This window comes from Thrips palmi, unplaced genomic scaffold (genome assembly GCF_012932325.1).
Source record: "Thrips palmi isolate BJ-2018 unplaced genomic scaffold, TpBJ-2018v1 HiC_scaffold_2, whole genome shotgun sequence".
Classification (NCBI taxonomy): Eukaryota; Metazoa; Arthropoda; class Insecta; order Thysanoptera; family Thripidae; genus Thrips; species Thrips palmi.
In genome coordinates, this window is record NW_023144629.1 from 6325806 (window position 1) to 6350288 (window position 24483).

The window sequence follows — 24483 nt, forward strand, 5'->3', positions numbered from 1 at the left end:
AAATCCGCAAAGTTTTTGTCCGTCCGACCAGCGAGGCCGGGCGAGGCGGAGCGCCTGCGATGGCGAGGGTAGGCCACGCGCCGGGCACACGAGCTCGCCGGTACGGCCTACCCTCGACTCGACGGGCGCTTCGCCGCCAGCCCGCCGCAGAGGAGTGCTGCGTCGCTCTGTCTCCGTCGCACTCACGGGGCACCCCGCCAAGGCGAGAGAGAGAGAGACAGAGAGAGAGAGACTGCGGGGCACTTGGATATCACCCCTTCGAGTTTTCGTGCCCCCGCTGCGACAGTTTGCCAAGTCTACTTGCGCGGCGCGGTACGCGAGACGCGGGCTACAGGCCTGCCTGCTATATTGAGTTGGCACACAGACATGGCGGGGCTCGGCTCGGCTCGGCCTGCCATATGAAAAGGAGAGACACTACTGCGACGGATCCCGCTCAAAGTGATGGGGAAGGCAACCGAACATTCGTGAGATGATGTTCGGCCTACACACGGCCCACCAAGCAGCCAGAGCCATTCGGAGCGGAACGAAAAAACTCGCCAAGCACACAAGCAAGGAAACAGATAAGACCTCCACGTCGTGGTCCGCAGAGGACTGGAAACCACTCTTCCAAGAAACAACAGTCTACATGCTTTTAAATTTTGCTTTAATGCGCCTTGACCCGCTTCACCTTACTCTTTCGGCATTGTTCAAAACCAAGACGTCGACGCGTCTCTCTCTCTCGTCGCATTCCTGAGCCGTTTGTTTCAATGTCCGCCGAAGCCAAAGGCCGCAGCCAACAGGTCCCCCTTGAGCGGACGACCGCGGTGTGCCGCGCGGGGCGGGGCGGGGCGGGGCGGCCTCGCAGGCCTCAACACCTAACCCTGCTCACCTCACTGCCGAGTTGAGCCCCGGGGCTCGGCGGCCCGCCCATTCCAGGACGGGACGCGCGCGCTGCGACCCGCTCCAGCAGACTGATTCCGAGAGTCGTTTCCGCCGCTCTGTCTCCCCCGCATTCATAAGAGACGCCCCATGAGTGCGAGAGAGACAGAGCGACGGAAACGACTCGGTCCTACAGTGGACCGCAAGGCGGTCGCCGACGTCCCTCGGGACGTCCCTCGGGACCCTCCCCGGACCCTCTAGGTCTCCCCAGGGCCACCAGGGGGGACACTGATAATTGCTCGGATTGGCCATAATGTGGCCCGGCCCTACAACAATGCGAGTCACGCGGGTAAAAGGGGGGGGGGGGGCAGCTGGGTCCATTTATCATCGCCGGCTGGGCTGGCAGGGGCGGGCGGAGGAGGGGGAGGGGGGGAGGGTTCCAGGAATCGGAGGGATGTACCGCGCGCCGCGCACGGACGGCAAAACGCGGCAAAACGCGACAGAGAAGTTGACGTACTACGCAAACAGGGCTTTGATGAATGGCGGTGTGTTTATACGGTGGTGGCCCCGGCGCGCCTCGTGTGTTGTTACATTCGTTGCGTCAAATCCGTCACGGGGCTGCCGAGGCCATGCGATGCCCGAGCGAAAAAAAAATAAAAAAATAAATGAAAAATTGTGTAGTAATGGAGGGCAGGAAATATGTGACGGAAGAAGGTTGTGGGAAACGGGGGTATTGTTGCGACAGCATTATGGGCTGGGGCTTTTTTGTTGCTGCCGACAATGAGACGGTGTGGGTGCAGTGTCCATCAATCAGTCGATAGAAAATCATTCGGAAAAGGTCTCGCGGATTAACGGAGTTTGCTATATCATTTCAACGGAAAAGCGTCAGGAAAGTTTGGTCGCCTGTTCAGTCCATTTCCATTCCGCGAAACTGACACTCCCAGTACTCATAGCGGGCCGGCCCACGCATGTACGAGAAGCCCACAGCAGTCCATTATTTTTCTCTTCCTCGAATAAATTCTTTTACCGCGCGCGCGCAGCCGGCCTTCCCCAGCGTTCCCCTTTTTCGCGTCAGGAATTAATTTCATCGCACCGCACAATTATCGAAAAGGGCCCAACAACGGGAAGAGTAACGGAAAGAGGAAGGGGGAGGGGCTAACCGCAACGGGACCAAAAAAATACCCAACAAGGGTGTAAAAAGTACCCTGCTCACGGGTTTTAGAGAGTCCGTGCCTCTCTCGCACTCACGGGGCGTCCCGTATGGGTGCGAGAGAGACAGAGCGACGAGAACGACTCTCGGAATCAGTGTGCTGGCAGGCGAGTCGCGGACGGGCCGACGCGCAGCAAGCCCCGCTGCCGCCAGGTTGCAGCACGAGTCAGCAGTCACCATTACCGTTCGTAACTTTGGACAGATGTCGTTCCGCGCCCCTCCCTGCAGACTTCCAGGCTTCCAGGCTTCCAGGCTTCCAGGACGGCAGTGTGCCAGGGCACGCCAGGGCGCCGGCCTAGGACGCCATGGGGAACTTATAATTGTGCGAGGAACTGCTGCCTCGCTAGTCGCTGCGCCACTGCTGGCTGTGCTGCCTGCGCTGCCAGCACACTGATTCCGAGAGCCGTCACTCTGTCTCTCTCGCACTCGTGGGGCGTCCCGTATGGGTGCGAGAGAGACCGGAGCGACGAAAGCGACTCTCGGAATCGGTCCGCAGTCGGGCCGAACTGTAACAAGGGTATGCCGAGCGGATGTGTCTATTCGCCGGAATAGGTCTGGCTGGCGGAGGTAGCGCCGGTAGTTCAGAGGGGGGGGCACGGCGCGGCACTAAACCGCGCTGAGCCGGCCCGAGCCGAGACCGCAGCGCGCGGTGCGGCCGTGGCGCGAACCTCATCGGCGGCCTGCGAGAACTTTGGCACGCCCCGCCCCGCCCCTCTTCGACCCGAACGCCAGCCGTATTCAAAATGTTGCCAAGCGAAGCCATTTCCAGGCTAAGCGGATGCAGGGCGCTGTGCTCTGCTGTGCTCGCGGTGCTCGCACTGGCCCCGGACGCCGCGTCCCCAGCAGACTGATTCCGAGAGTCGTTCTCGTCGCCCTGTCCCTCTCGCACTCGTGGGGCGTGCCGTGTCGGTGCGAGCGAGACGGAGGCGGGCTTGTGCTTCCCCGGGGACGGCGCGCTCGTTCTGAAGGCCGTCATGTTGGCTCGCGCCTACCAGCAGCCTCATTCCACGGAGGTTCTCGTCACTCCGTCTCTCTCGCACTCATGGGACGCCCCGTACGGGTGCGAGAGAGACAGAGCGACGGAAACGACTCTCGGCCTACAGCGCCGTCCCCGCTGTGCACTCGAGATAGGCGGCGGTCAGGTGTGCGGCCTAGTATCACGGCGCGGCGGGGCCAAACGGCCTGGGCCAAGATAGGGGTGCCACTGGCGCGGCGCTGGCGGGCCGGGGCGAGGGGCAACCCTAGGCCGGCACTGCCGGCCACTGCGTCGACGGCGTCCCCAGGTGCGCGTATCGTCGCGGCCCCCCTGCATTCCGGGCGACCCACTGCGGGCTGCACACCGGTGGCGTGGCGGGGCGGGTCGAATTTCCTCCGACGGCGTGGGGGCAATCGCTTTAGCGTCAAAACGTCGGCCGGGACCGACCGTGACGTGCCACGGGCTGTGGAGCCTGCACTGGATGTGGGGCGCCCGGGGGGCGTGGGGGCGAGTGGCGGCGAAGGCGGTGCGCATTTCCTGTCACCCCTCCTCCAGCCCCTGGGCTCTGGCCGCGGGAAATTCAAACGGGGGCCGAGCCCCGGCCGACACAACCTCTCTGCCGCGCCATCCCTCGGCTGCCCTCGCCGTGCCTGTCCGCCGGCCCGACCTAGACCGCCGCACCTGGCGCCCCACGCCCCACGCGCACCGGCCGAACAAGTATGGGAAATTTATACCCCGCCGCGGACGCGCAACAAAGTCGACGTGACACCCACACCACTCCACCACTCCGGCACCGGGACTGCACGGTCAGGGCCCGGCAGTCAAAAGGAATCGCCCTCTCACTCACACTACCACACACACACCACACACACACACACACACACACACACACACACACACACACACACACACACACACGCGCGCGCGCGGCAAAACGCCCGCCCCAATCGACGCCGTGAGTCAGGGTCGTGACGAGGGAATAGTCACGGCGGCGCCCCGCCCCGCCCCGCCCCGCCCCGCCCCGCACGAGTGCCAGCCCCCGAGCCGCGCTGCCGCGCTGGGCCGTCCCCGGATTCAGGATTCCCCGGACGGATCGCGAATAATTCATCAACAAGCTCTGTCTCTCTCGCGCGCGAGGCAAGGCGGCGTCCTTTCGACTTCTTCCCGCCAAAGATAAATAAAGCTTCGCTTTGATACACCGCGAATTCCATCTCGTCCCCGCGATCGGGACGACGCGTTCTCCTCTTGCTCCTCACCTGGCGGCACCACTCGCTGCAGACCGGTTCCGAGAGTCCGCTTTCATCGCACGCGCACGCAACCCGGCGAATCTCAAGCCATCGCCGGCGGCATGGCAGTGATGCGACTGTTCGCACTAAGTCGCGAGTGAGCAATAAAGTGATTCCAGCCCATTTCTTCGCAGCGAACGCCGTCCACGCTACCTTCCCAAGGACCGGCTGAACTTTCGTCGCGAATCATCATCTTCTCCTTTCCCCGGTCTTGTTTGCTTTCCTTTTGTGTGCGTGCTGTACGCGGCCACTCGAGTGCGTATACATAAACGATGCCATCGAAAATCGTCGTCAGAGATAATAGCCCACTCCCCTTTCAAGGTCCCCTCAAGGCCCCTCAAGGCCCCCAGCGTTCCGTGACAGCGTTAACGTGATGGCGGTCCCGGGGGCCTCGGGGGGGACGCCGTCGAGACCTTCGTTCGGCACGGCACTGCTCTGCTCCGCGCGCTCCACGCCGTACTTGCCTGACCGGGCCCGCGCCGCCGAGGGCTAGCCTCGCACCGGGCTCGCACCGTCAGTCTCACCTGCAACAAGCACACCAGTAAAACGTTAGTACATGCACGCGAGCGCCGGGAGCAGTGGGCCCCGGCCATGGCCCCGGCGAGCCCCGGACCCGCAGTCCCAGGTGTGCCGGGCCGTGCGTCCCCCTGCCCGTGTCAGCTGGGGCGCGACGGACGGCCTCTTCGTCTTGGGGCGACACACACACACACACACACACACACACACACACACACACACACACACACACACACACACACACACACACACACACACACACAGACACACACTGTCACGACACACGCGACACAAACACGCGCGCGCGCGTCCAGGGTAACAGGTTCTCTAAACGTGCCCGGCAGAGCACTCCAGGGCTGGAGGGAGGGCGGGCTCGGGGCGTGCACGGTGCGGGGCGGGGCAGGGCGCGCAACGCCTGGTAACGAATTCACTCGAAAACAAACTCGGCTCATTATGCTTGGCGCAAACCTCGGCAGCCAAGTTCCGCCCCCGCACGACCCGGCAGACTGATTCAGGGGTCTCTCTCTCTCTCTCTCTCTCTGCTCTCGCTCGCACTCGTGGAGCGGCCCGCATGAGTGCGAGCGAGCGAGAGAGAGAGAGAGAGAGAGAGAGAGAGGAGGGAGGGAGAGAGAGAGGAGAGAGAGAGAGAGAGAGAGAGAGGAGAGAGAGCGAGAGAGAGAGAGAGAGAGAGAGAGGGAGAGAGAGACCCGTCTCGGAATCCGCTGGCCTTATGCCGTCGTTGCCCTAGTCCACCTCCTGGGCCATCCTGGGCCATCCTGCAGCCACCCACTGCCGACAGTGCACTGCCAAGTCGGCACTCCCGGGCCGCCCCTGCACCACCCCGACGTCGCGCAGGGAGAGCTCAGTGTCCCCCACCCCCTCTCCCAATCCCCAGAAGAACTGCATTCCTTTCTCGAACAAAGACGGCCAACAAGGCCAAAAGAGCGGAGTGACTAAGAGAGAGACAGAGGGAGAGAGGTGGGGTGACTTTGAAGGCTCCTTTGAAGTGCATTACTGTCCCGGACAAGGGGCTGTCGGCTTGTCGCTTGCTTGTCGCTTGCTTGTCGCTTGCTTGTCGCCCTGTCCGGCCTGTCAGACTCGTCTCGCGTCGCTCCGTCTCCGTCGCACTCGGACGGGACGTGACGTGGGAGCGACAGAGACGAGAGACAGGACTGGGCCAGGAGAACGAACGGTTTAGGCGGAAATCGCTCGGGGCGCAACGCGTTGTGTGCCGAGGCCCTTCGACTTCTCGGACGGACCGAAGGCAACGCATGGCGGTACCAAAGGCCCTCCAACGGCGAACCGTTCAACCGGCACGGGTTTCCGCGAGGTGAGTCGCACTTGAGAAAGGCAGGGCCGAACAACAAGGCCAGCAGGCTGATTCCGGGGAATCGTTTCCGTCGCACTCATGGGGCGTCGCGTGTACAGGTGCGAGAGAGAGGGAGACTCTCGGAATCAGTCCGCAGGGTTGTGCTTCAGAACTGGCGGCCTTACACTGGCTGCACTCGCCAGCCCGGCAGCAAACACGCCAATCAACACTCGTGCAGGTCGAAAAGACTCCCCTGGAGCTCGTTTCCCTTCCCCGGGTGAACCAGGCCTTTCCTGGAAGTCCCTGGCCCCCAGGCTGCGGGGGCGGCGCGACGGCGGGGCCACGGCGGCGTCTGGGTCCTAATGGACACTTGAATGGAGGCTTCCTTCACTCGTCCCTCTCGCCCCAGACTCCGGCATTCACGATTGCGCCTTTGATTTTATTTTGCGAGCACTCGAGCTTCTTCTTCCAATTTTTTTTTCGCGTCAAACGTCTTGGAATTTGGTTCCACATCGAAGGAAATACACCTCCGCCGCAGCTTTCCACCTGAACTCCCCGGGTGCGCTTCGCGGGGTGAAGGCACCCCACCCCGCCCCACCGCAACGAGCGCGCTCCCCAGAGGAAGCGCAAGTACCGTCTACGCTGTAATTCAATTGTGTGCGGTTTCAATTTAGGCACCCACAGAGGGCCACGGCGGCGAGGAATATGAAGATCGACGTCACGTCAATACTCCGTCTGACTCGGTCGATGGCAGTGCCAGGCAGTGCGCTGTCTCGACCGACGTTTCATTGGAGAGAGAGAGAGAGTCGAGCCGCAACGTCGTCGAAGAACAGTCTCCCTCATCGTGCACCGACTTCAACTTTTATCCCCGCATAAGTGGCAATTTCGGCAGTTAATTCAAATCAGCCAGAGCTGCCGCGCAAAATGAATCCATTTTAATGTATGCAAATCAGTATCTGAATCAACCTGTTCCGACGGCCGCTGCACCGTATTCGGCTGTGCTCGCCTGCTGCGCCTTCGGGCACAAGCGACTCTTTCCAGAACGAATCCCCCGTGACCGCCTTTATTAACAAAACAACGGAGCGTCAGAGTTAATAAACTTGAAAACGCGGGCCACCGGCGTGGTGTCACCTCTCTCTCTCTCTCTCTCTCTCTCTCTCTCTCTCTCTCTCTCTCTCTCTCTCTCTCTCTCTCTCTCTGAATATCAAAACGCCTTCGCGTTGTTCCCGCGCAGAAAGGCATTTGCCACGTTTCCCGCGCCTTTTATACATTCCGAGAGAATGAAACGCAATTATGAGATTCAGCCGCGTCCTTTGCAAGTCACCGCTCGGCCCGCCGCCGCCGTCGAGTGGGGCCGGCCAGTGGGGCTGCAGACAGAGCGTCGTCCTCGTCGCTCTGTCTCCCTCGCACACATGGGGCGCCCCCTGCAGGTGCGAGAGAGACAGAGCGACGACTCTCGGTCTCAGTCCGCTGCAGCATGGCACCCGTTCCATTCCACTGCACCAGAAGCACCCTCGCTGGAACCTTTTCGTGGGCATTAGCTTAATAGCGACGCCCTGTGTGTCCGTCCGTCCGTCCGTCTGTCTGTCCGTCTGTCCGTCCGTCTGTCTGACCCGCTGGATAACAGAGAGTGCTGTGCTCCCCTCCCCCTGCAGGCAGTTTACTTTGCAGCGTTTGGCTGTGATCCCAAGATGCAGATGCAAATGCCGCCAGCAGCAGCGGACTGATTCCGAGGGTCGCTTTCGTCGCTCCGTCTCTCTCTCTCTCGCCATGCGGGACTCCCCATGAGTGCGAGAGAGTCAGAGCGACGAAATCTCGGAATCGGTCCGCTGGGCGAGAAGGGACAGCATCGGACTTGCACCGAAGGGACATGGACACAGCATTGTACCTTATCCCCACAGTGGCACAGGCCCGGCCGGCCCAGCAGCCTGATTCAGAGTGCTTCCGTCGCTCTGTCTCCCTCGCACTCACGGGGCGTCCCGCCACGCCCCGCAAAGCGCAGGGGGAGCGAGAGAGACAGAGCGGATCGGCCTGGTGCCGCTGTGCCGCCGGTGCGCCGCTATCCCAAACTTGGTGTTGGTACAAGACCCGCCGCGCTGACCCAAGCCAAGCGGTGAGGAGCAGTAATGGAATATAAACGGGGTGGAGGGGAGGGGGAGAAGGACGAAGGATTCGGGCGTGTGCGTTTTGCACGTGTGCGACTGTCTGCGAGCACGTATGTGTGAATGTTTGCGGGCGTGTGTGTGTGTGTGAATACCACGCCGAGGATTGGGTGAGATTGGACGCGAGAGAGTGGTGGTCGGTGCGCGTCGCAAACAACGCGCTGCAACGCCGAAGGGCCGGGGGGGGGGGGGGGGGGGGGAGCGGCCGAACCGCGTTCAATTAACGCGATGAGAAGTATTCGAGAGCACCGAGTCAAACCGAGTGTGTGGAGGACGCCACACTTCCTGGTGTGGAGTGACTCTCCAATCACCACTGCACCAGGAAGTGTGGAGTTTGCCCGCCCACACTGCAAGTGCAGTGTGTGGAGAATGTCCACGTTTGGGGGAGGGAACGAGGCTGGTTCCAGGAAGGGTTGGGGAGTGGTGCAAGCTGGCCCTGGAGCCCCTGGTTGTGGCCGCCATCCTCGCAGTGTACCGTGCGAAGAAAGGCTGTCTCCAGTGGAGCGCGCTCTCACTGCTCTGACAGCGTTCAGTTACCCGGCGCCGTTCGGCGAGAGAGAAGAGAGAGAGAGAGAGAGAGAGAATGAATGACAGCGGAGCCGCACCGACACACAGGCCACGGGCGTAACCGACTGCACGTAATGCGTGTACAGCAGGCCAAAAAAAAAAGAAGAAAAGGAAAAAGAGGGGGCTGTGGGTTTCCGTCGTCGGAGGCGGAACACCGGGTACACTGGAAGCCCCGCGACCCGGAGGCAAGTTCGGAACAAGACACAGGGATGGCGGGGCGGCGGGGCGGCGCAGCACAGCAAGGCAGTGGAGCAGCAGCAGTGCGCCGAGCCGCGCCATGCGGTTCCACCGGTTCCACCCGTTCCACCCGACATGCTGCGCGTTTTGCTACACACTGTAGGAAACGAGCGAGAAAAAAAAACGGGTATTCGCGGTAAAAACGGTTCCTGGTTTATCCAGTTGAGTAAAGGCATAGAAGAGTTCTAGAGAAAACCACACCCAGAATATTGGTTTCTTGAAATTTTATTTTTCTTGACACAAGTACAGCCCCCCCCCCCCGCGGCCCATCACGGAGACCGCCTCGACACTACCTTGGCCCCGGGGACCGACCTCCGTGGCCCGCACTGCTGCCCCACTGTTGGCGGAGCGCAACGCCCTCACTCCCTTGTCCCACTGTTGACAGTGCGTTAGTGTGTTACAGTGCGCAGGCTTTACAGCGGCGGCACGGCGCGCGGCTAGGCGCCCCCCCCCCCTTCCCTACTTACTCAAACACCACCACACCACAAGACACCGCCAGCTTTACAGCCCCTCGAGACACCGAAAGTGGGACAAGCTCCTCGAGGCGACGCGTGTCTCTTTTCCACGCGGAGTGAAGGACCCCGGGGGTGGGGGCGAGGATCAACCGGGGTTTGATCGCGGGGCTAATTCGCGCCAAGGGGACGGCAGCTGCTTCAAGGACAGCGAGAAAAAAAAATAAAAAAACAACAAAAAAAGGCGGCCGCTTGACGCGCGACGCGGCCATTATTTCGGCATTAAGTCGCGTTGTTGTTGCTTTTGTTGTTGTTTTTGCGCCGCCCGGCGCGGCTCATCCCTGGCTAAAAATGAATCATTAGTCGCGAGGCCCTCGTTGTCCTTGTCACCCTGGCCGTCTGGTCACCCTAAGTCGTTCTGGTCACCCTAGCCGTCCTGGAAACACCTGGCCGAGCCAGGCGATTCCCCCTCCCGCACCACGCCGTGACCCGCGAGCTCGCAGTGTAGAGCATAACAGCGTGGGGATATGTACGGCCGGGCCAAAGGGAATTTTAAGCTTGGAGCAATATTTGCCTCTGTGCGGGCGCCGCCGCGGGTAGGAAAGGGGGGGGAGCCAGGGGGAAGAAAATGTTTCAGGAGGCAAAGCAGTGAGCTGTGGTGATGTATAGGTTCGTGGAGCACTAACTCAGCCGCCGCACCTTCCAACAGCCCGGCCTCAACCTCAACCCCCCACCCCCCTCATAATCCAGCCCTCACCCCAAAGTGCTCTCCGCCCGTCCGACGCGCTAACACGTTGGCGTCGATTCCGACCGCGCCACGGCTGCTCGCCTTTAATAAATGTGTTAATCGCGAGCAAACCGCAGCACGCCGAACGGGGCAACGGGAGAAAAGGGGGGTGGGAGGGGGCTTGCGGCGTGGGCGTGTTGTAGCGCAGCGTCGCCTGGTACAAGTTTATGCAGACGCATTGCTTAGAGAGCTCCATCAAAACTTCGCGAGACAGAGATGGGGATTGTTTCGGAAGGGGTCGGCGCTCCCTGCCGCGCGCACTCCGCTCTCTCTCTCTCTCTCTCTCTCTCTCTCTCTCTCTCTCTCTCTCTCTCTCTCTCTCTCTCTCTCTCTCCGCCGACCGCGGGAACGGGCGTGGCATATTTTGCGAATCGTCGCCGACGCGCATATTTTTTCCGAAGACTCCCCCTCCCCCCCAGACAAACGCATCATCCTTGTTCCGCCCCTAAATAATTCATCTTCGCCGCGCGGCCCCTCCCCCTCCCCCTCTCTCTCTCTCTCTCTCTCTCTTGGCGAGGTTCAGAAACAGGGCGCGAATCAGACTTTCATATTCGAAAAGGCACACGGCCAATCAGAGTAACAGGTTGACCTCCCCCTTCCCCCTCTCCCCTCTCTCTCTCACTCTCTCGATGGATGGCCCTGCGAAAACAAAGAGAGAACCCCGCGGCCCGGCCCGTCCGTCCCGTCGCAGCGTTTGCAGAGCGCCATCGCCGTTCGCTCACGGATCCCCAAAGCCTCCGGGAAAAAAAAAGAGGAAAAAAAAAAGAAAAAGCGTTTTCCTTTTTATCACCGTTTTCCAGCCGCCGCGCGCGCCATCGTCGCAGCGGCCAAATTAAATTCGGTGCGCAAAAAGGGAAGAAGAGCCGAAATACATATTCCGGTCCGGGCGAGAGAAATGCAGCGGCAGGCCTCGCTAGCCTCGCGCCGGGCGGGGCAGGTCGAGCTGCACTGCGGCGGACCGGGCGCCTGCCAAGAGGGTGCCGTGGCGCACTGTCAGGGACTGGCATATCATTTATAAAGTCTAAGTGCACCTGATCTAGCAGTGTTAAAACGCAACTGTATGATAGCATTATTAGGGCACGAAAGTGTGATGTGGCATTCCGGCAGCCTCTCGGGCGCTTCCCCGAGCGGCTCCCCCGGCTCGACAAGTGGGTCAGAATGGAGCCCGCACCTCCACCGCGCCGTGAGACGCCCCATGAGAGCGAGAGGGAGAGACCTCGGCCTCGGAATCAGCCCGCCCTGCCACGCCGAACGATTTGTCTTGCCCAGCGCGGACAAAACAATTCCCCCGTGACGGCGCCAAGAATTTGAATGGCACGTGGTCTTCTTTCCGTTCTAGAACGGGGCGCGGCCATACAGTGGGGTGCATTCTGCCGGCCGGAACCCCGAGCGGGGTCGCTGCCCCGGGCCGCCCCGCGCCGCCCCGCGCCGCGCTCCGCGTAAACGCATTGTCAGCCCATTCCCTCGTCCTTTGCGCCATGACTCGCAGACAGGGAAGTCGATTACTCGAACGAAACTCCGTCTTCGAGTTCGAGAGCGACTCCATCTCGCGACGGCAGGCCGACCGGTATGACAATGCCGACGGACCACCACACTGTGAGTGACTTCCCATAGCAGTGCTAGCAATGCACACGGAGCGCGCCGTGTATGTAAAGCCCTACCCTAATCCACACCACAATCCGAATCAGTCAGTCGAGTGGTCGTCACACACACAAGCACACGCACAAACACACACACACGCACACGCACGCACACAGCGGCTCACTGTAGTTATTAGCCCGCGCTCCACCGCGCCGGGCGTCTGATCGGGGTTGTTGTACCCTAATAGGCCCCGCAGGGACCTTCAACCCACATCCTCCCCCCCCCCCCTTTGCACTCCTCCGGGACGGCCCGCCACGCCACTCGGAAAACCAATGCAAACGAGTGAGGGGCGCTAGCGGCCCCTTCGACAAGTGTGTTAGTGCGACTGTCTCGCGTTGCAGGTGGTATAGTGTACAAGCGGTACTCGCTCAAAGTGAGGGAAGGGGTGGGGGGAGTTGAGATAGTCAACAATTAGATTTTTTAAAGTGCGGCGCGCGGCGCATTTCCGCCAGGCAGACAGCGATAGACAAAGTTTGCCGAGAGAGTTGCCACCGCGAGACGAGGCAGCGCGGCGGCCGGAGCCTCCTCCGGAGCTGCCTGGAAGCGTCAGGGACGCCATTAAACGCCCAGGCGGCTGTTTAAGGGAACGCAAAGTAGGAGGAAGAGAAACAAAAAGAGACTAAAAATTTCCGAATTTTCCCCACATTCTTCACACGTGTTCCCGCAATGCCGCACGACACCGCATGCTCCGAATGCATCCCTTGGCGACGTTCCACCGCCACCGGCCGCCACACTGTTGCAGTACCAGACCTGCCCGAATTACATTTGCCTGCCCCACACAGTGCTGCCTTGCCTTGCCCGGCCTCGCCCGCCCGGCCTTGCCGCCTAACTTCGGCCCTTCTCGTGTGCATCAACACTCTCACGCCTTTCCAACTTTTTTCAATACACTTTTTTTTCCTCTCTCTCTCTCTCTCTCTCTCTCTCTCTCTCTCTCTCTCTCCCTCTGACACACGTCGCCCGGCCGGCAGCCCTCTCTGCGAGGCTTTGCGCGAAGGCGTCGCCAAAGTTGGCCCATTCGGGTCACATTTAAAAGCGGAGGGGCAGCAGGGAGGAAGGAGCAGCCAAAGACCCCGCCTCTCTCTCTCTTTCTCTCTCCCACGAGTGCGAGAGAGACGGCGCGACACGGTCGGACCTCTGTTCGCCGCCCCCCGAGGAGGTCGATGGAGTCTGGGGATGCTCCTGGTCCCCCCTATGAAATTAGGACTTCTGGGTCTCGGGGTGCAAGTGGCGGAAGGCGAGAAAACCATCGCCCCTCCACTGTAAACCCCCCTCCCAGTCTTCCAACTCCTCCTCGGCGCTAACAAACGGACATTCCGGCCGCGCTAGACAGCGGCAGCCTTACGGCCTCATAAACAAACGGCCGGTAACAGATCGCTCCAGTCGGCGCGGCGAGGCGCGGCACGGCGCGGCACGGCACGGCACGGCCAAACCCCTTCGCGGGCAGCGGCGGCGCGAAGCTGGTCGTCATATGCCCGGGACGTAATGAAATTCGAAACAAAACCAAAGGAAAATAGCAGGAAAACGACGGCGATGTGTGTGTGTGTGGCTGGGGGAGGGGGGAAGGGGGGGAAAGCAGCTGCGAAGCGATATTCCCGAGTTTAGGGTGCCGTAAACTCGTGCAAGTGGTGTTGCAGGCATTGGCAACCAAACGCCGGGAATCGAATTTTGAAATTAACCCTCTCTTGTGTATCGCTTGCCCCCCCCCCCCCTCTCTCGCTCTGTTTGTGACATAATTCAATTTCGAGATATCGTCCGGCCGGGCGGCCGAGTCGACTCCGGCGTCCCGGCCACGGCGGGGCGCGGCACGCCCGTTCGGCCCCGTGGACCTCATTGCGTCGCTCGGCTCGGCACGCCACCGGAAGAGAAAACTACTTTCCCCGTGTCACGGTATTTGCATGCGGATTTTCCGGGCCGCCGGAGCGCGAAAAGAAAGAAAGAGAGAGAGAGAAAGAAGGAAAGAAAAGACAGCCCCGCGCCGTCTCGAACTTGCTATATCGAGCCCAGCGGCCCAGCCCGGTAACGGTCACTGCGGCTGAAGAAAAACAACAACAAGAAAACCAAAAACAAACCAGCACGGTGGTCGAGGCAAAACTCTGCGGAGAAAGTACCGGGATTCGAACCCGGGACCCCCGCAGCAGCCGGACAGTCGGCAGCGTCGTCCCCGCCACCGCACTCTTGAGGGGGAGGTGAGAACGACCCCCTCCCCCTCCCTTCCTCTTCCTCCCGGCGATGGCTGCTTCCTCTCTCCCTCCCTCCCGAACCCTTCCCGTGCCACTCTGCCAACTGTCCGCACTTAATTGCACGCGAAGAGCCCCGCCGAGGCGAGCCGGGCCGAGGAGGGCGGAGAGTCCCCCCCCCCTCCTCCTTTTCCCTGGTCAGATTTAGATTGCCGACCGCATTCTCCGCACGGCGCGTTGCAGTGGCAGTCGGCGGCGTAGGAGCGGAGCAGAGCGTCCAGCGGCGGCCAATTCGCCCCGCCCTCCCCGCCCCGCCCGGTGTCCGGGCGTAAAGACCGCCTCCACCAGTGGGCTGCCGGGTCGGGCCGCCGCGCCGCCATGCCGCAGCACTCCGGCGCACGCCACGGCACGGCACGGCACACCGACGCAAGTTTCCGGCAATGGCCGACGCGTGGAAAGCCACGACGGGACGGCCACATGAGCTCGCTCGGGGGAAGAAGAAAAAAAGAGGTCCGACAGAACAAAAAAAGTAGAGGGAGACAGAGAAAAGAAGCAAGCACTCGCGAGCAGGCACGGCGCCCCGTGTCCGTGCGAGAGAGACAGAAGAGGAGCCAGTCCCACTCCGGTCCAGGCACGGCGTCTCCAGTTCCAGGATTGGGCGCTACCTGTCTCGCAGAGGCCTGCACCGCGCTGCACCGCCATATCATTCTTCTCACAGTGTACGGTACAGCGGCAGCAGTTGGCACACCGTCCAGCGGCGGAGCTCTTGGGGGTGCATGATTTAAAGTGGCCGAGAAAAAGGGAGATTCTGCCTGCGGTCCGGGGCGACAGGAAGCGCGTCGGGGGGAAAGGGGGGAGGGGGAGGGAGCAGAGGGGGAGGGGAAGGGGGGGGGAACGGCGGACCGCAAACCGACCAAGCGGACGAACTTGAGCTCGAGGGGATGCTTCCCTGGCCGCCCTGGCCGCCCTGGCCCAAACAGCACCACGGACCGGCGCTCCACACCTAACCCGGGCTCACTCTCACACTCACACACACACACACACACGCGCGGGCCATAAACACAGGGGACGGGCTACTTCCGCGTGGCGCCTAGGAGCGGTGGCGGCGCGACGGTCACCGTCGTGGGGCGAAACAATTGGGCGGCGTGCCTCATTCTCCCCCTCCCCCCTCTCTCTCTCTCTCTCTCCCCTTCGGACTCGGCCCGCTGCCCCGCCCCGTCCGAAACAGTTTTAATTCCGGGCGGACTCTCCGCCGTCCTTACGTCCTTACGCGGCCCCGGGGTGCCCCGGAGGCGAGCAGGAAGAGCAGTGGGCGAGAGAGAGAGAGAGAGAGAGAGAGAGAGAGGGAGAGAGAGAGAGAGCGCGCTAGGAGGAGAGCGACAGACAGCCCACACAAGGGTCCGTCTAACGAGGACAGCCCGGCCCGGCGGCCCCGCCAAGTGTTTTTGTCGCTCTGCCTCGGTCCCCTCGGTGCCTCGGTCGCTCGCCACGTTAAAATTGCGCGATATTGTGTCACGGTGGCGCGGCGGGGGGGGGGGGGGCGGTCCTCGAGTCATCCGGGGAGCTTTTCTTCGGCGGGTTTCATCACCGCCTTGCTCTTTTTGCACACTCCGCCGACACTGCAACGAGTACCTTGCCTACCCGACCGCCTGGCAGTGTGTCGCCGTGCTGTCTCTCCCCATTGGCGCGAGAGAGACAGAGCGACGAAACTTCCGTCCGGAAGCAGGCGGTAGGCAACGAGCAGGCCCGCCCACAAGGTCCCCCTTAATCTCCCCTCCCCTCATTTCTTTTCTTTTATCGCCCGGTTCAAGTAGGTGGGCATCGCGTCCCTGCCCCGCCTGGCCGCGGTGCCGCCCTTGCCCCGCGGCCACCGGGCAGGGCGGGCAGGTCGCACGCCTCGCCCTCAACTCCTGGCACTTCTCCGTGTCCTCGGGGCTCCACCGCGACGGCCACACCGGGGTGCGGTACTTGGGGACTGGGGCAAGGGGTCGCTGCAAAAAGGGGGGACGGGAAGTTGCCGGCGGTCTTCGGCCCGGCATGCGGAGCGGCGCAGAGGCGCATCAAGACCCCCCTGGTGGTCCTGCCGGGGCGGTGCCCCCCCCCCCTTTAGAGCCAAGAGGAACAAGCGGCGTGAATAAGGCCACCAGGTGGGCGTGGGGTGCGGTGCCCACGGATTTGCCTCTCGAGAACCACGACCTTGTAAATGCTTGTGTACACGACGATCATGACCTCGGCGGTCTCAAGGGCGGCGCGCGAGAGGCACTCAGCAAGGGGAGGGGCGCGGTCGCGCAGGCCGCTCACCGGGGGGGGGGGGGGGGGGACCGGCAGGACAGGCCCGGGGCTTGGAGCTTTTGTGGCCCCGGGCCTCGGCCGGGCGGTGCACTTTTTCTCTCCTGACGGGGCAATATCGGCGGGGCGGGGTGCTGCGTCTGCCGAAATGCCGGAGGGGGTGGAGAGGGTTCACCGGAGAGACAGGGGGGAAGGGGGTAACCCAATTAGCAGCTCGCCAAGGTATCACGCTGAGTCCCGGCCTCACCTCCAACTTAATCAAGCCTTCTGCCAGACACGCCCCACGCTGGCCGCACCTCGGCCGGTCTCTAGACCGGCCCGGGCCTGCTCGTCAAAGAAACTCAAAAGGGATTAAATCGGGCAGGGGGGCGTTTGGATAGAGTGCGCCGATAATGAGTTCCGAGTGGAGGCGAACCGGACGCCCGACAAGCCAACAGACTATCCAGGAACTTGAAACAACAAGTTCGAGTTTCGGTCGGGGGTTCCAACTAACGACAGGTCGAAAAGACTTGAAATGTAAGTAAACGTCACATCTTAGCCTAACAAGCACCAGTGTTTTGCTTCGTCTATTTTCTCTCTTTTTTGGATTCGCCACCCTTCTAGTGTGGGCGCCGCTAAGTGGGCCTGGTAGGCCTGGCGGGCCGCTAGAGTAGGCCGTCCTCCTCGGTTCAATTGGCCACACCGGCAACGCAACAGCGCGCATTTCGTTTGTCGGGATCTACGGGCCTCGCCTCGCCCCGCCTGTTGTTTCGCCGCGCTGCTTCATTGCGTCCTGGTGGTCCTGGCGGGCCCCGCAGCCCCGGCAGTCGTGGCGAGAAAAGGGATTCTCTCGAATGGCCGCTTCCAATGGACTCCCATCGATTCCGGGCAGAGACGCACCCGGCTCTATCCAGACACCGATTCTATTCATCGATACATCGAGGCTGCCTCATTCGTCGATACATCGACGCTGCCTCATTCATCGATACATCGAGGCTGCCTCATTCATCGATACATCGACGCTGCCTCGTTCATCGATACATCGACGCTGCCTCACTCTTCGATACATCGAGGTGGCTTGTCCGTGCCTCTGGCCTGGCCGTCCCCTCGATGCCTTTCTTGCCGCTGCCACCGGCGGGCTCGTCCGGGCCCGGCTCATCCAGTGGCCTACATCGGCGTAATGTTCAAAGGGCCGGCGAGGCCAAAGCGAAGCCAAGGCGAAGCCAAGGCGAAGCCGAGGCGAGGCGCCCCGAGGTACGGTAGACGGTAGGGCGGGGCGGGGCGGGCCCAATCCAGAACAAGAACGCCGGCTTGAGGCCTTGTCGAACCGAACGCAAAGCGGCGTAGCGCGGATCGGCCGCGGCACGGCACGGCACGGCGCGGCCGCAGGGGATCGGGTGTAATGTAGCTCGGCACGGCACGGCGGCACGGCGTGACCGCGGGGATTCGGTTTCCTAGTTCCCCGAGGTTCATTGATGTCCCCGCTAATGCGCCGACAACCCACGCAACGCAACCCGGGACAGGCGGGCCGCGGCGCGGCTCTCTCATCAAGCCGGCTCGAAGCGTCGGGCCGCGAGACTCACCGACGCACGCACGGCGTCAAAGGGACCGGCCTCATTGCACCCCCCCCCCCCCCCCCGGCCTCGCTGGGCCCGGCCGCTAATCACGGGTACAACAAAACTGGCGAAACTTGTCGGTCGCCAGCAGCACACTGCCACACTGCAAAGCCACTGCGCGGACTTTCGGGGGGGGGGGGCAGCACGGTGCCTAGGGCGGCCATCCGCTGGTACCCGAAGGCCTCTGCGCACCGTTAAAAAAGGGTGTGAGAGAGCCGGGGCGACGAAAACGGCTCTCGGAATCAGTCTGCTGGCGTGCTTCTCCCGAAACGGTCTAGGCGAGGGAAGGAAGGCACTAAAGCACGCGCTCGCACGCACCCAAAACAAACGAAATTACATCACGCTTCTTCTCTAATGGCGGAGGGTGAAAAAAGAAAAAAAGGGGAAAATGCGGAATACATGTAATAAATGGGTGCAGGGACGCTTCGCGCGCCTCGCCTCCAGGAGACAATTCCGCGCCGGATTTAAGCCGCCAGCTTCCGGCCACCAATACCGTCAATACCGGGCTAATGGCTGCGAGGGGCCCTTTTTCATCCGAGAGAGGGGGGGAAGCAGGGGGCCCTGGGGGTGTGGGGACCGCCACGTTCGCTTCGACAGTCCCGGCAGCCCGCCCGGGGCCACACAGAGATTAGGCCAGTGGACAGCGCCCGGAAAAATAACGGAGCGAAGACCACAGGGGGGGGGGGTGCTGGCGCGGACCGGGGCTCAAGTGGCACAGCATGGACCGAGGCATGGACCGAAGCGTGGGCCGCTCGCGCCCGCTTCCGCCTCATTTGCAACGCACGTATACACTTTTACTGCAGGCTTTATGCCCGACCATGCGAGGCGGCCCTCTCCAACCAAATCCCCCCGGCCAGCCGCGGCCAGCCTCGCCCAGCCGAGGCCAGCCCGTCCGGTTATGGCCGACATAGTCAACAACAAGAAGGATATAGGAATGGCCGGAGTCCGCGCGGCTCCCGCGCAGCTGGCAAACTTTGCGAGCGAGCGGCCTCTCCCGCCTCGCGCCGCCGCCGGCCGCAGCGCCGCGCCCTCTGCCACGCCACTGCCACGCCACGGCCACGCCACGGCATCGCTCGCGGGGAACTTCTCGGCGCTGCGCTCCGCGTTCCGACGTCGTCGCGGAAGAACTTGTTTTAAGGAGCGTGCACTCTGCAGCTGCCTCTCGTCCTGCACAATGCAGACTTTATCGTCGCTCTGCCTCTCTCGCACTCGTGGGGCGTACCGTATAGGTGCGAGAGAGACAGAGCGACGAAAACGACTCACAAATTGAATCCATGATCCCAGCAGAGGGCATTGCACGACGCTCACCGAAATAAGTGCTGTTGGTGAGGACCCAGAACACCTTGAGCGGGTCGACCATGACTCCTAGAGGCGCGGCGGGCGGAGCATAGTACCAGGAGAAGAGGACCAGCAGCCAGCAGAGCGCTGCCCAGACGCCGGACCCGCGCGGGCCGGGCCTGCCGCACGCCGCCGGGCACGCCGCCACCGCGGCCACGCGTCACCAGGGGCACCAGGCGGTCGCCACCATCCGCCGCACGCCCGAGTTCACGTTGTACAGTCGCCCAAAGTCACCAGGCACGGGTAGCAGCGGGGATTCACAGTGCACTCGCGAGGGCCGCGCCTACAGGTAGCCGGTGCGCACCGGTCCGTGGACTTCGTGCACTTCGTGGACTTCCCTGCGCGCTGCAGCCTGGCGATCCGCACCCAGCCGCCGCAGCCTGCCAACTAGCCCGCTGGAGGGGGCGCTGGAGCGCTGGAGCCGCTGGCCGGGCAGGGGGTGGCGCTACCCCCTCCCCTCCACTCCGCTCCACGGCGGGGCCCGCTGACAAGTGTCTGCCGCAATAAAACCATTTACAACCCCTGCCATCAGAATAACCATTCGTCCTAAGGAGGCGGCCGCGAGGCGCGGTGAGGGGGTGGGCGGGGCGACACCTCCGACCGAGCAAACACCCTCCGCGACGTGGGCGCGGAGGCGCCGTCGGCCGCGTCCCGGTGTCCCCACGGCCTGCTTTCCACGCCACTGTCAATCCTTTTTCCGCCCGTCCTGCACCGTCTTACAGAGCTGTCTGGCGGCAGAGTTGGCCGACGGGCCACGTAAGCCGCCCCGCCCGCACCGGGTGCCGTCCTCCTGGTGCCAACCTGGTGCCAACCTGGTGCCAACCTCGTTTGATTCGACTGTGGGTCTCAAAACGCGTCGAAAGTATTGACCACCGGCGCCGGTCTTCTGGCCCACTGTGCTGGTGCAATGGGAGCACGTGGATGGTCCTTGTCAACCCGCTCCATACCGGGAAGCCAAGGCGTATCCGCGTTGGTGCGTTGGGTCCGTCCGCTCGGCAGCCGCTTGCCCTACTTCTGGAAGTTATTTGAGCGCTGCTCGGCGGGGCGCGAGCGCGCGGGGTCCGCTGGAGCGAGGCAGCTCGTGTACGGCCGCTGATAGTGCACGGCCCAGCATGTGTTGTTCCTTGCGCCCCGGGCCTGCCCCTGGCCCGCCCCTGGACCGACGCGCAAGGCACACCCGGGCGCAACAAACCCTGTGGCCTTGCGAAACTTTCCGCGGCTAACACGAGCACTGCCGTGTTGCCTGCGCAGCGGACGGCAGCGGGGCACGATCCGATGTGGCGATGTCCGAGTTGTCCCAGCTTCCCTCTCTGGGCGCGCAGAGGGCGCTGCTGCCGCAATCCCGGAGGCCATCGCCCAGTCGGCTTACGCCTGCTGGCGCCTGCCCTCGCCCGCCCACGCCAGCCCACGCCACGCCCCCAGCGCGCTGAAGCGGGCCCTCGCGCCGCAGGGCCTCGGGGACGCAGTGTCGGCAGAGGGCCATTAAGACGAGTCCCAATTTTCAGAGGCCTGTCCTAGCCCAGTGGTTCTCAACCTTAGGGTCGCGACCCCAAGCGGGGTCGCGAAATTTTTTAAGGGGTCGCGGCGATGCTGGGGTCGTGTTTTAGGCCGATTTTAAGCAGCCACTGCGTCTGATCCGAGGCGGGCATTTTGCTCCCTCAACGGGCAATCGGTCTTTGGACCTTCCTTTAGCATGCCTTTGTTACGGAGTGCAATTATCAGTCTTAGTTTGGGAGCAGTATTGTCTCAAAGTTGGCCGAAACGCTCAGAAATGTCTATGAAAAATCGTGTTTTGGGCCGATTTTAAGCAGCCACTGCGTCTGATCCGAGGCGGGCATTTTGCTCCCTCAACGGGCAATCGGTCTTTGGACCTTCCTTTAGCATGCCTTTGTTACGGAGTGCAATTATCAGTCTTAGTTTGGGAGCAGTATTGTCTCAAAGTTGGCCGAAACGCTCAGAAATGTCTATGAAAAATCGTGTTTTGGGCCGATTTTAAGCAGCCACTGCGTCTGATCCGAGGCGGGCATTTTGCTCCCTCAACGGGCAATCGGTCTTTGGACCTTCCTTTAGCATGCCTTTGTTACGGAGTGCAATTATCGATCAAAACAGTCGCAAGTGTCTTTGAAAAATCGTTGTGACTATTTTGGTCAACTTTGAGACAATACTGCTCCTAAACTAAGACTGATAATCGCACTCCGTAACAAAGGCATGCTAAAGGAAGGTCCAAAGACCAATTGCCCGTTGAGGGAGCAAAATGCCCGCCTCGGATCAGACGCAGTGGCTGCTTAAAATCGGCCCAAAACACGATTTTTCATAGACATTTCTGAGCGTTTCGGCCAACTTTGAGACAATACTGCTCCCAAACTAAGACTGATAATTGCACTCCGTAACAAAAGCATGCTAAAGGAAGGTCCAAAGACCAACTGCCCGTTGAGGGAGCAAAATGCCCGCCTCGGATCAGACGCAGTGGCTGCTTAAAATCAGCCCAAAACACGATTTTTCAAAGACACTGCTGACCGTTTCGGCCAACTTGGAGACAATACTGCTCCCAAACTAAGACTGATAATTGCACTCCGTAACAAAGGCATGCTAAAGGAAGGTCCAAAGACCGATTGCCCGTTGAGGGAGCAAAATGCCCGCCTCAGCTCAGACGCAGTGGCTGCTTAAAATCGGCCCAAAACACGATTTTTCAAAGACACTGCTGACCGTTTCGGCCAACTTTGAGACAATACTGCTCCCAAACTAAGACTGATAATCGCACTCCGTAACAGAGGCATGCTAAAGGAAGGTCCAAAGACCAACTGCCCGTTGAGGGAGCAAAATGCCCGCCTCGGATCAGACGCAGTGGCTGCTTAAAATCAGCCCAAAACACGATTTTTCATAGACATTTCTGAGCGTTTTGGCCTACTTTGAGAAAATACTGCTCCCAAACTAAGACTGATAATTGCACTCCGTAACAAAGGCATGCTAAAGGAAGGTCCAAAGACCAGTTGCCCGTTGAGGGAGCAAAATGCCCGCCTCGGATCAGACGCCGTGGCATGTCAAAGGAGGGGTCCCGTGGGGTCGCGAAATTTTTCCTGGGGGTCGCGGAAATTTTTGGCTTCAAATTTGGGGTCGGGAGCCGAGAAAGGTTGAGAACCGCTGTCCTAGCCCCCGGAGGGGAGTTGCTGTGAATCGGGTGGGTATCAGCGCCTCCACAAATCAAAGTTTGAACATTATATGCGCTAACTGAAAGAAAGGGCATTTTAGGGTGAAGCACTGAAAAGCAGATACGCTCCAGTTAATGCATGTTATGTCAAGTTCACACGCCGATATGTGGGGTAAGTACAGTAGGGGTAAGGTGGTTGGGTATTGAGGTATAACCGGGCCGGGCATGTGGACGCGGGTAGGCCAAGTGAAATCAAGCCACCTTTGTTCCTCGAGTCGGAATAATCACCGAAATCAGCCGGCAAATTGGCGGACCTCCGAGTTCGGGGTTCGCAGTCTACGCAGGCGACGACTCTGGCTGGCTCTGGCTGACGGCGGCCCGGGCGGCAATCCAAACGAGCCACCTTGTCCCGCTGCCCTGGCTGCCCTGGCTGCCCCGGCCGCCCCTGCCCCGCCCAACGCAAAGCCCTTGGCAAAACACGCCTCGGGGGCCGCGAGGCAGCTAGGCGGCGAAGACGGTGCGGCCGCCTCCACGGCAGCTGGTGCTGCTGCAGGCATTCCGAGAGTCGCCTGTCTCTCTCGCTCCTCCAGGGACGCCGCACGAGTGCGAGGGAGACAGACTCTCTGAATCGGCATGCTGGCGCTGCTGGTGCGAGCAGTTTCTTGCCGCGTCCCCGTTAATGTATCAGCACGGCGGCGACTCCCGGCGGACGGCCGGGCGTCAACTCGAGACTCCGGCCGGGACGGCGACGACCACCACGACGACGAGGAGCAAAAAATACCGAGGCAGTCCGTAAAGCTGCGCAGCGCTTTCAAAAAGATGGATGCGCGTTTGCGTGGCCGGCGTGGACGCGGACGGGGCGCGTCGCTTCTTCAGGCGGTGTCTCCGCGACTCGCCGAAACCTCAATGCAGATAAGAAGGGGCCGCGAGGCGAAAAGCGAGGACGGGCGAAAAGGCGAGCAGAGTCGGGCGGACTCTGGGACCGGTACTTCGGGCTCGCTGTCAAGTGGGAAGGAAGGCGCCAGGGCAGTGGGAGGTTCAAGGCTGCGACTTGTGTCAAGTTTTGGGGGTAACAAGATTTCCGATGACAAACTTTACACAACAATATCTTTTTCAATTTCTCTTACGTTTGTATGTTCAGCCAGGAGTCCGCTGAGGGACGCTCCCCGCGCAGCCCACGCGGCCTGCGCCACAAGTCCAAACATGCGCGGGCCCCTCCGCCTTTTACCCTACTTCGCCCGATATGCATCCCCCCGGGGCGCGTCCTGACAGAGGGGTAGTTCCACAAGGTCAGGTGAGTAGAGCAGGGCGGCCCGGCGTGGCGCGGCGTGGAGCCGCTACACCAACTTGTGTCTCATGGGTATTGTTTCTCGAGGCTCCCAACGCATTCACTTTGATGATGCCGAGTGTGCGGGCCCGAGAGTGTGTGGGGCTCGGGGGAGGGGGTGCGGGAGGGGAAGCACAACGAGGGATATTCGGGCCCACCACGGGTGTCGGTCCACTGCGTCCGAATGCGTGCATTCCACGAGGGAAGTGCCGCTCCTGGTCGTAGCGAGCCTCCCCCACCCCCTCTGCTCACCCAACCCATCACCGGCCTCGACAACCCCACCGGGGGCAAACGACTCTCAATGATTAAAGTGCGGTTCTCCTCGTACTGAAAAGTCACCCGAGCGGTGGGCGGTATCGGCTACACCGTGATACTCGGGCACCGTATCCATTAATCGATAGCTGTCCTCCTTGTTAAGAGCAGACCCCGGGATAAATGACTTTTATCCTCGGGGCTTTCGAAGCAAAACGTGTTCCATTCAAGGATCAATTCAACAAAATAAATCATCGAGCTCCAAATGCCGGAGGACTTCTTCATCGCTGTCAGAGAGAAACGAAAAGCGGGAGCCACGTTCCATTGTTTCGGTTCGGCTTTAAACGGCGGTCGGT

At 61.4% G+C, this 24483-nt stretch overlaps 1 protein-coding gene across 1 annotated transcript in view; it reads right to left on the reverse strand.

Moving 5' to 3' along the window:
* LOC117646713 (neural-cadherin-like) overlaps positions 1–19492 on the reverse strand; it is an 85392-nt gene extending 65900 nt beyond the window's left edge. Inside the window, exon 1 of the mRNA XM_034387844.1 lies at positions 19371–19492. Coding sequence (XP_034243735.1) covers positions 19371–19422 — 52 coding nt within the window. The 5' untranslated portion in view covers positions 19423–19492. The remainder of the gene's footprint in view (positions 1–19370) is intronic.
* Between the last annotated feature and the right edge of the window lie 4991 nt (positions 19493–24483).